Genomic DNA, 11,936 nt, shown 5'->3' on the forward strand with positions numbered 1-11,936 from the left:
AAATTTCTGAGTAAAATAATTCCTCTTATGCAGATGAGGCTGACTCCAGCCAAATAAACATCTTGCTCAGGCAGCTTCTCTCTGACTGTTGTGAACTCCTCTGTCTTACTGGCATAGTTTTCCTTATATAGAAAGACACAGACAGCAAGGATAGGGTTAGAGAGGAAGAGTGAGAGCGAGAGCGAGAGAGCGAGAACGGGTCAGAATGAGAGAAAACAAGAGACGCAGGGAGCAGGCAAAAGATGAAGTACTTTAAATAGCTCACGCACGGATGAACAGGGGAGGGGAAGTTTTGGTAAGGCAATTTACTGCAAAAACAACTTCACAAAGGACAATAAAGTGAGAAATATGGTTTTCCTGTCTGCCTTCTGACCGCTTAGCATTCCAGCCTTTGAGGAGGAGTCATGTGATGCTGACAGCAGCAGAGGAGGGATAATCCCTGGAACTAAAACCTTCTCCTCAGGTTCCTTGTTTATCAGTAAAGCAGGACAAAAGTTGTGAAAGCAGGAATTAGGAGCCAAGTGTTGGTATGTTCAAGCGGAAATAGCTCGGGCCTCAGAGAAGTGGGCTTATGACCTTAACTTCAGCAACTAACGCTGACCCGTCCTTGAGAAAAGTCCTTTAACCCTTTACTATTACTGGAGTGTTAACAGCTGTGACTGTATGAACCTGCAGTGTCAAAGTCAGCATGTACGCTCGGTAACTATTCCCATACATATATAATGGTTTTAATGTATTGTAATGTTTGTATTTTGTCACACAGTCATCTATGTGAACTCTTAATTCTCACTTAGATGGGAGAACCCCCATCCGAAGATTTACCTGCTCTGAGAGAGTTTACATACTGATGTTGACTGATGTGGTGTTTTGGATGCCAGTACTGCTGCAGATGTTTTTGTTTGAAGATTTAATCGTGGCTAATACATGGTCGTAATCTGAATATTTTCATTCAACAAAACAACAAAAACTCGTAGTTAATGTGTCCTCCTGGGGCCTGTTTCACACAGTTTGTAGCATGCAAACTGCGCCTTGCAGCTTGAGATCATTTTCTCTCGCTTTAATTTCTTTGAACTCAAAAGAAACACTCTACTCGCAACCCGTGCATCAGCACTGGAGAGGACTGTAGGACTCTTTATTTATGAGAGACAGTCATATGGATTTTTACTTTTTGACAGTGTATGACACAGAAACAGAAAATAAATCTATATCTTTTCTCTTAAACCCAGAATAATAGCACCAGTAACATATGCTGTGTGTTACATCTTTGATATCTGTCATGTAACCCTGACATATTTAATGATTATTATATATTTGTGTATTTAAAGGACCAGATAACAGTGTTGATTCTTCAATATCTCGTATTTTAGAACAACGCGGTGACTGATTTTCTCTCCCTGTAAGAACATCACTGTCCCTGGGCAAGAGTGAAAACTTCCCTCTAAGTTATCACACCTCTGGTTCAGCCTTTGATGTGAGAACCGACAGGGTAATCCACAGCACAAGGAACAGCGCTGACTGCTCCTGCGGTGCAGCCTGGAGCGCTGCCAGACCGTTTCAGACTTAATTTAGTGCTCAATATTACACTCAAAGCAACGAGAGGGTGGGAGAGTTAAAAAAAAAAGATGCCAATGACAGACAAAGGGGGTTGGAGGGAGGGAGGGAGAGTAAGTAGCACTGCTGATGGATTAAAGAGATTAAAAGGAAACTGTTTGTCTGCTGTCAGTGGTCTTTCAGCTTGGGAGACTGACAGATTGATTGACAGGCTAAGTCCCAGAAGAAACAAACGTGACGAACCTCGGGTTTAGATTGGGATCATTTTAAAAGCTACCTGTCTCTGCGTTCGTGTCTGGAGCTGTGTGAGACTATGAAATCCTGTCTGAGGTGTCTTCGGTTGTTGCTTTTTAATCGCACGGCAGAGAAGAAACAAGTCAAATTAACAGCCGAACAAAAGTAGCACTCGGGTTAAAGTAAAATCATCCTGTTTTCAGATGCATACTTTGCTGTCAGGCTTTTAAATCAACCATAGCTGGTCCTCCTTTTGAAGGAGTCCCCTGTAGAGGCCATGTTGACTTTCAGGGGCTTTTAAAGTTAAAGCAAACAAGAGTGTCAGTTTACCCAGAATTCCACAGGCTCCACCGTGATTGGATAGCGATAGTGGCTGTTAAATACTGGTGTTAAATCAGGGTGTTTAAAGCAATATCACCCAGAAGGATGGATTATAGAAAGTTGAACCGATTGTTCCAGTATAAGGTCTGTCTTTTCCATAACATGTTAGGGCTACTTAGTTATATGCTAACAAGCCAGCTTTTACTCATAAACAGCACAATTTCTGTATGTTTTAAAGAAGTTTTTGAGAAGTGCAGGGAAATCAAATTACTTAATCAAACACTTTATAATTTCCACCATCATTAATGAAAATTTGAGGGGAAGACAGACATAAGACGACATGATGAACGAACAGTTGGAAAAAGAAATAAACATTAGTGCCAGAGACCTCTCTGAGACCTCATGCCTTCCCCGAACTCCAAAGTTATTAAGCTCTAAAAAATATCATATTTTCCACCTCATGTTTATTTCCAGCAAAAAACGACTTTCCATCAGCTGCTGGGGGTATTTTTTCAGTAGACAGCTCGTCACAACAGTGATGAATAATGGCCACAAAAAGAAAGCGCTCAGGAGGGAAGCAGGCTGTGTCCTTTCTCAGAATACGACCTCTGTGAATTCAGACATCCATCAGCATCTCCGCAGAGAAGGAAATGTTATACTTTCAAAGTATAACACTTGTCTGATTATTGACTGCCTCCTGGATTTTGAAGTGTAACGCTCACATTTAGTGAGATCTGTTACTTTTAGGTCACTTTGTCAGATGAACCATGTGGGAAGTTAAATGAACCAGCTTGAACATGATTAGAATTCTCAGGTAGGTGAAGTGATGGAGATGAACATCACCTCAGTGATGTTCCCCTTTAAACCCACTCCCAAGAAATATAATTGTGGATGTTGAAAGGAAAGTTCAGACGAAAAGGAGAGGGAACATTCCATTCAGATAGTTATTCCACCAGATCAGGACAGACCTGAAAAGATTCAAGATTTAAAGACCCGCTTAGATTTTATGGTCCAGTGGGAGTACACATGGGATTTCACTGGTGTGGGGGTTAACCCTTCAACAGTGATATAAAACAAACAAAAGAAAAAAAATAAAAAATTTAGTCAGGAAACTGCAACAAAGAATGATTTGGTTTTATTTTATGATAAGTCATTGTCAGTGATTATCATGTCAGCATTTTCTACCATATTTTCCTATATTTTTCTTTCCCTCCTGGTAATGCTTTTTCTCTCTGATTGCATGTGTGGCCCAAGATATTATAAATGTATCTTTCCAACACATGTCTGATCCTTTTTCCAATTATATTTCTTTCTAAAAACCCTTTTTAAAACTCTTGCATGAATTGAAACCTGCAGTACATATGGTCAGGGACAAATCAAGACTCTTTTTTTTTTCTGGCTTCCTTGAAAAGTTGTAGATGCAACAATATCCCGCAACAGCTGTATAAACGTATTTCATTACAGCTGTTTATTTATCTTTTGATATTGTGATTCGGTTTGCCTTGAATTCCCCATCAGGCTTCCAACTCTGCACTTGACAGGTTTGAGTCAGATGGGCCCTAACATGAGTGTGTGTCCGATTTAACAATATGCCTGGTAGGTATTAGTCACAGTGTGGGACACACTTGAGCGCTATGAATGTTGCGTGGGGTGAGATATGTGTTGTAATCTGCCAACTTGTCACTGTCTGTCAAATAAAATATGGTGTCTGTCTGCAGCTGGCAACAAAATGTAGGGGTCCTAAGTAGTCTGGCTATTTAAAATGTAGAAGCAAGACTAAACAAGCGCTCTTTCATCCTGCTTCTTTTTTTTTTTTTCTTTCATTCATGACTCTGAAGACTTTTATTAGTCAACTTTCCCCTTTGTGAAAAAGTCACAAGAGTCATGCACGTAAAAAGGTTTTCCATTAGAGTGCATCAGCAGGTAACGGACACATTAATCCCAGGAATAACATGCCTAGCTAATGTCAGCTCTTAAACACACCGCGGAGCAGTCAGAGGCTAACTGTTACTGAGAGACTGAAAGTCCTTTGAGTCAGGTGCCAGGTGCAAGGTAATTAGACTATGGTTAGTGGCAGTGATAGGTGGTCTGTTGGTCTGAATAGCCTCTCCTGGCACATCATCAGTGAAGGGAAGTTGTACACTGCAGTTCCCAGCTGTGCCCCACTGATCTGCCCTGGTGCACTGGAGCAGCTCCGCATAACCAGTATTAAATATGCCCCTTTCATGCATTCCAGCCAGGCATAACTAAATGCTTGATGCTTGGAGATGATCGTGCTTAATAAAAAATGTTATCCGTGGGAAGGCAGCAGCCATCATAACCAATCCCGGGCATTACTGTAGCAAAATAAATGAGCATTATATACTGAATATACACTTTTTTTTCTCACGTAGTTCCAGACAGACTTTGTCCTTATGGCTAAAAATTTGAGATTTGTGTTAAGTTTGAGGTGTGTCATTTCCTTTAGTATTTTACCAGATATTTGAATGAACAAAGAAGCTGTATGTAACAGTTTTGCCAGTTAAAATGAATGTCAGATGACCTCCTCGTGTCGTTCACAGATATCGTGTGATTGTAGCACGCTGGTGTGATGGTTAAAGCTGGACTCTGAGTAACATGGGATGTTTTCCCTGCCAGCTTTCTAGGCAGGTTGACTGATGAATTTGTACAAGGAAATGCCACTATAGACTTGGGACACTTGAATGGAGTGGACAGGAATGAGCGAGAGACACAGAGAGGTCAGAGAGAGGGGCAGGCGAACAAGAAAAGACAAATACAGTCCTACGAGATAACGCTGACCTTTGATTCTGTGGCTAAGACAACACTTAGAGGTGCCAATGTTTAGCATGTTCACATCAATGAACCATTAGCACATTCATTCTGAGAGATTATTGTAATACTGGTGAATAACAAAATCTCCATCTCCGGGAAAACTGATGACCTGTTTTTGGCCATTGGGTTGTACTTCATGGAATACAAAAAGCTAATGAGTAAACCTCTTCAGAATGTAGAAAAATGCAATGCAAGTGGCTGAGGAAGTGCACAAGTGGCAACGTCCTGTTTGTGAAAGCAGGCCACAAGGTTAATGATAAATGTGACCTTAGGTTACATGAACAAAACACTAACATTTACCAGTGGCAGACAATGGAGGCTACCAAGTTGTCTGGAGCATGACACAGCAGTAAAGTCATCGTGGTGGTGTTTTTTTTTTTTTTGCAAGATGACTACGGGGATCTGAGTGTTTGTCATTGTATTGTCAGTTTTTAGTGTGCTTTTTATGGTTGTGAGGGTTGTGAAGTGGTTGCTAGGTGTGCCAAGGTGTTGTTAGGACATAAGGATTTTTTTTTTCTTTTCTTTTCTTTGCTAATGTGTTCTGTGTGGTTGCAAGGGTGCTAAGCTGGGCAGTTGTTCTGCAAAAGCTGTTTTAAGTCCAAAATGTCCAAAGTCTTGCAAGTATGGGGTAGTGGTAGAGCTTCAACAGTCCTGCAATAAATCTGACAGGTAGCCAGAGCTTCTATTATTTTTCCCACCCCATTTATATCATTGAGGGTCAGCAAAATAACAGAAACACCTCTCTGTATAATGCAACAGCACCTCAAATTGCATCCCCTAAAATGATCATAAAGTTGAATCAACGCCTCTCTATATGACTTTCAATAAAAACTGAACAATACAACCTTCATGGAAGGCAGCATTTATTGTGGGACTGTTGTGTTAGACTGCTTTATTTTTAGCTAGATGTATGAGAACAGAAGTGGTAACACAGGTGCTGCAGGTTTTGACTTGTCATATTGTTTATATTCTGCCAAAACTGTTGGAAAAGTCATCTATCAAAAAAAAAAAAAAACACAAGACAGATAATATGCAAGATAATAGTTGTGTGTGTTGCCCAACGAGCTCTGCGGGGGGGGGACAGAAATAGTGAGAAGCAGCTCTGTGGGGAACAGAAACTGACCCATGATGCCTCCTTTGAAGGTGTTCTGAGAAATATTTATCCGTCTTTGTATCACTTACCAGCCTACTACAGACCTGGAAATCACCACGCTCTAGTCTTACTACCTGGAACTCAAAGGGTATTTCCTGCAGTGTGCAACCACAAACACAAATACACATGGATCTGTGTGGCTTTTCCCCCTGAAATACCAGATGGACAGTACAAGGAAGTGTGGGATGAGTGGCCCTTGAAAACATACACAAACACGCACACACGGTATGTCCAGTGTTCACAGCTACTATATTTATTCTGTTGTCATCTTGTTTTTTTCTAGGTGTGTCCCCAACAGAGAGAATGAGAAACTTAAAGTCTCCAGTCAGGTCTCCAATCCCCAAACTGGGAAGCCCCATCCCCAGCCCCATGTCTGGTCTACAGAAGCTACCCCAGTGCACACGCTGCTGTAATGGCATTGTGTAAGTATTACAGTACAGATCCTAGTTTTTCATTCCAAAACTAAGGTGAAAAAGATACAGTTAATATGTTACTGAAAATTTGAATGATTAATCTTATCTTATTTGTCTTATCTTATTCTGTTAAAGCAGCTTTAATCACGATCTGGGAAGAATATTTCTCCCACTTGTTTTCTCATGGTGCTTGTAGATATAAAAACTACGTGAGGTGAGTTAAGATTCTTCCCTGAAACAAAGAGGTTAACTCGTGCACCAACAAGCCTTTCACAAGTACTCAGTAAAATCTACTCCCATTTATCATTTTAATGATTAAACCAAGCCATCCTCCGCACCCTTTCCCACGCACACATGCTGTATACACACGTATTCGTAATCGCGCACGTCGGTGCATGTACACAAACTTACGCCAAGCATTAAAGTGCATGCACATGCACGCACCTTTCTGCCAAAGAAAACCACATGCACCGGTAATCCCCCCCCTCTATAAAAGCAGCTGCAGGTAAGCAGTGATGTCATGGGCTTACTTTACTCATGAACAAGAGTGCATTGTAGGCGCTCACATGGCATAATAAGGCTGTTATGACCTGGCAGCATTTTACAGCTTTTTAAACAAGTATAGAACACTGTGTCAAGAGTTTATCCTGCGAGTGGTGTGGTTAGATGGGGAAAGCAGTTAAAAAAAGAAGCGGGCTTATGACTGAATGCTCGCTGGCCCGAATCCCCACAAAGGAAAATCTTACTGGGAGCAGTGAATGAACAACGCCCTTAACAACTGGCGTCACTGTGCGACTGAGTAAAGCAGTGAACTTCTAAAAGGAACTAGCGCTGATCAGTGGCCAATTAGCAGAATAAACATGTACTATTCAGCTCCCAGGTGTGACAGTATGAATATGTGTGACCTTTTTTGAAAACCTCCCTTATCATACAATGTCATATAATGAGATATATTCAAATGCTTGCTCGGTTACTGTTGCTATAAAGAACGATAATCATTTATTTGCATAGATAATGGGGAAATTCAGTAAACAACTGTGAGTCAGTCAATAGCAAGTCATCCTTACTTACTTCCTTTTAAAGTGTTCTGCTTAATGTTCTGTGCTCTGCGATGATGGTGATGCAGTCAGCCTTTTAAGGCGCTCTGCATTTTTGCAGTTGGCTCGTCAAGGCATCATTTTCCTATTATGCATTTATCCATTTTCATCCTTCTCAGTAGCACAACCCTGTGATGTTCAGCTATTTTTGTTTAGCTTTTCCAATACACTGGACATAAGGCTACTTCCTGTGCACTGTAAATAAAAATGCTCAACACTCACACTGGAAAATACTTTGGGCCCAGCTGAACACATGCCCCAGAAGCCAGAAAAGGGAAGAACTAGAAAACTGGTCAACACTAAACTCCATCATCACCCTCAAGCTGGATGTTGAGGAAAAGGCTGACGGACAGAGAGCTATAGTCACAAAATAAGTGTTAATATAATGGCTTTAATGGATGAAGAACCATAAACAAGAAACATAAACATACACCCAGGAATAGCAGTCTAGAAGAGAAGATGAAAAGTCTCAGTCAGTACATGGAATATTTTCATGTTTCAGTTTGTCCTGTGTTTGTTTTCAGTCACCAGGGAGCAATTTGGAACCAGGTGTTGCTCGTTAATTTGATTGGGAATCAAGATGGTGGACCAGATGTAACTGAGTTAGTTAAACTCTGGTCTGTAGCTTGTGAACAACACTAAGCAGGACTGATCAGGCTAATTATGAGGCGGTGTTTGGAATTCTAGGGGAAAAGGCAAAACATCCATCTGTATCTCTCTTTCTCTTGCTGGATTGTTGTAGCAGTCATCCTCTGTTTTCGAAATGGGTTAGCCTACATACAGTAGCCTACATGTACCATAACTTTAAAGTATCCAGAAGTCTTAACACTCTCCGTCTCCGCTCATGTCTCCATCCAGTGGCACCATCGTGAAGGCCAGGGACAAGCTCTACCACCCCGAGTGCTTCATGTGCGACGACTGCGGCGTCAACCTCAAGCAGAGAGGCTACTTTTTCATCGAGGACAATCTGTACTGTGAGACCCACGCCAAGGCACGCGTCCAGCCCCCTGAGGGCTACGACGTTGTTGCGGTGTACCCCAACTCCAAGGTGGAGCTAGTCTGAGATGGAGATGGAGCTGGTCATAGTGTAATATAACTGGGAGACCAAAATATGGGAGAACGGGGCTACTGAGTATCCTAGCCTACATTTATCAGGGTCTGTCGAGCAGGAATGTAGATCTTGGATCAGTTTTGTCTTTGGGAGAGTCCTATAACATTTGTGTTTTAGTGATCCCATATCAGCATTTCTACACTGACAGACCTAATAAATGCTATGTATATTGGGCATATTGAAATATGTTGAGAATAAGGCTTGGGTCTGAAGAGTATCCCAAAAGTTCAACTCATATAAAACCCGACATTGTTTGCTATGTCCTAATCTGACAGCCCTCATCTCTCAATCAATGTGTTCACATTGAATCCTAGATAGAAGACGACCAGTTAAGGTCATATTAGCAGAGTGGGTGTTCATATGGAAGTTCATATCCACAACACAAGCACACAGTGTATTACCAGAGTATTCCAATAAACCAAAAACAAAACAGATGCAAAGATGACGAAGAGAAAATGAGGAAAATGGAATGACATGTGTGAAATGACTTCACCAGCAGCCAGCTAACAATCTGCATATCATCCAATGTCCAATGACAACCCTCCCACAAGCCTTAATCCTAGAACACTAATGTGTGTGTGATATGCATTACCACAAGAGATGTATTTTGGAGCTGATCGGTTTGTTTGCTGTGATGAACAGTGCAGACGAGTTTGTGGTTTTTCCTCCTTCGGACTGATCTTGCATTTACCCATTATAACATCGATTGTCTGTGTCTTTCAAAGTCATCTAAGGTATGGTTATATATTGTTTATGTTTTGGTTAATGGGTTTAAAGGTTTATGTGTCTTTTTAACTATGTTACAGTTACACATTATACTTCTGTTGCAGTTTACTCCATGTATGCAGTTTACCTTTTGGACTTTTTTGGGACTTTCTGTGTTACAAAACTGGGAAACATCTCTCTTTGATTGCCACTTTTTTATGCTCACTTGTCTTTTAAGTGAAACAATAAGTCATTATAAGCAGATCAGGTACAGATATAATTGTGAGTTTCTGGAATGTGCATCAGTATGAGTTGGGGTGTGGTTTTACTGAACTATAACCTATAGTCAAAGCCTCCATTTGCAGCTATGCAAGCACCACCTTCTGACATGTAAACAGATCCCTGCAGGAGGCATCCTCAAAGCTCTGTGAGAAACTCTAGAACTTGGTGAGGATCCGTTTAAAGAATTTCTCCCAGATCTGGTCACAACCTCAATTTATACAAAAAAAAAACAAAAAACAAGGCTTTAACAGTGAAATAACTTCATCCACTGCAGTGAATGCATGCAAAGGTGACATTTTGAACAAGGAAGATGAAGTGCTTCTGGCTCATGCACCTGACTGAGAGAGGAATTTCAACTCTCACACTGAAGAATTCAAGTTCATACAGACAAGAGCACAGAGTTCACTGGAAGTGTTTATTAAAAACACTCCAGGTTAACACCAGTGCACTCTCTGCCCCTCATGACAACTTATAAAAAATGGTCACGTGCATCTGAGACAGGAGATACGGCCATAGAAAACTGTTGGAAATTCAGAAACTGGGACTCCCCAGTCTCCAACATGTGGGAGTAATATTCACTTTGTTTAGATTTTTAGACCCACTACATAGATACATTTCAGCTCCTCTTTGGAAGACAGAAAAAGACAGAAGTTGGAAGTATGCGTAGTTTTATTCCTTTCCTACTATGAATTCAGATTCCTGGTCACAGCCAAGTCTGTGAAACAAATGAAATATATTTCTACATTTCCTCTGAGAGAGGGGCGGATGGGGAGTGATTACGGAAATGGGGAGAGAAAGAGAAATGAGGGCACGGCATGTATTTTCTTCTCTTGACAGACTTTCTTTCTGCGAGAAGAAAGAAACGTGCCATTATGACTGCAATATGGGGGCCATCTTTCTTGGCTTATTGTGAATAGTGAAGTGAACTGGGTGGAGAAGAGTGATTTTGTTCTTAATTTTAAAACTGTTTCTAACAAAAACTACTTTTTTTCATTTGAGATGAGAATGAGAAAATGAATTTTGCAGTGCTCATATCCATCTTTTTTTTTTTTTTTCATCAACAATGTTGCGTAGCTTCTGGTATGCCATCTGTACTAGTTATCTTGTAAATTATGTGAAAATTATATTGCTACCACATTGTTTCTTTGGTATTGTACATATTTGTTTTATTGTGATTGCTTTAACATATATGTATAACATGTCACTCACATTGCCTTTGCATAGCCTGTGTCTTTAAATGATTCCTTTGACACAAATCCTCTTCTTGTGTTTAACTTATTGTTCTACCAACACATGTTTTTGATCTGGATATTCTTATTTGCTTTTTTTTTTTTTTTTTTTTTTTTTCTAGGATCTAAATAAAATGAGAAGTGCATTACCATGACATGATTGTTCACTGGTCTTAATTGCGGATTTCCCCACATCAAATGTTCCAGAGCTGCACTGTGGAATACACGAGGGATTTCTCCTTAACAGATATAATACGACCACCAGGCTGCAATATGTGTGTCTTACAACCAAAAATCCTCCGACGTGCACTTCAGAGAGGACTGAAATCTGAGCGTGAAATTGTCAGGACATACTGTTGTGTCTCATACAACTTTAATGCCCACAAGAAGAAGAAGTGTTTCTTTCAGCCGACCACTATCCCCTGCCCTGGAGTAACCCCATCCCTTCCCGCCTTTTCAAGTCACCTGATTCATCCACGCCCACCTGCTCACCTGTTCCCAATCCCCTCATTAGATCACTAGTATATATACAGGTCTACTTCCACTTGAATGCTGCCAGGTTGTCTATTATGTCATCTTTTGTACCTGCCTGCCTACTGATCCTACTGATGTATGTCTATTGCAGTCCTCATTTGTTGTATTCGCATACAGCACTGACCTAATGAAAAACCTGCAGGTAATTATGAAAAGCCCAGGATGTGGTGGATTTGGGAAAAAAATGTCTAGGCTTTTTCTCTTCACGACAACGGTGCACGTCTGAACTACAGGAAATGAAAAGTGCAGTTTCTTTAAAAAGTAAGACACTGTAGAGGAGTCATGCAAATTAGTTTTATTTTGGACTATTGGGTGAATTGTTCCTATCGCTAACTCCTTGTTCAGTTAGTGGCGTAATCCATACGTCTCCACTGACAGACAGCATTCATTTACAGTTAAAACTTGCATTGTTGGAGGTTAATCTTTCTTCAGGAAATCGGTTAATTACTTCATTTACGTAAGGCTGAATTTTCT

At 40.7% G+C, this 11,936-nt stretch overlaps 1 protein-coding gene across 1 annotated transcript in view; it reads left to right on the forward strand.

The window, feature by feature from the left end:
- pdlim4 (PDZ and LIM domain 4) overlaps positions 1-9,965 on the forward strand; it is a 44,629-nt gene extending 34,664 nt beyond the window's left edge. The window contains exons 6-7 of the mRNA XM_022762590.1: positions 6,375-6,513; positions 8,460-9,965. Of these exons, the coding sequence (XP_022618311.1) occupies positions 6,375-6,513; positions 8,460-8,664 (344 nt within the window). The 3' untranslated portion in view covers positions 8,665-9,965. The remainder of the gene's footprint in view (positions 1-6,374; positions 6,514-8,459) is intronic.
- Positions 9,966-11,936: the final 1,971 nt, after the last annotated feature.

This window comes from Seriola dumerili, unplaced genomic scaffold (genome assembly GCF_002260705.1).
Source record: "Seriola dumerili isolate Sdu_G_001 unplaced genomic scaffold, Sdu_1.0 BDQW01000449.1, whole genome shotgun sequence".
Classification (NCBI taxonomy): Eukaryota; Metazoa; Chordata; class Actinopteri; order Carangiformes; family Carangidae; genus Seriola; species Seriola dumerili.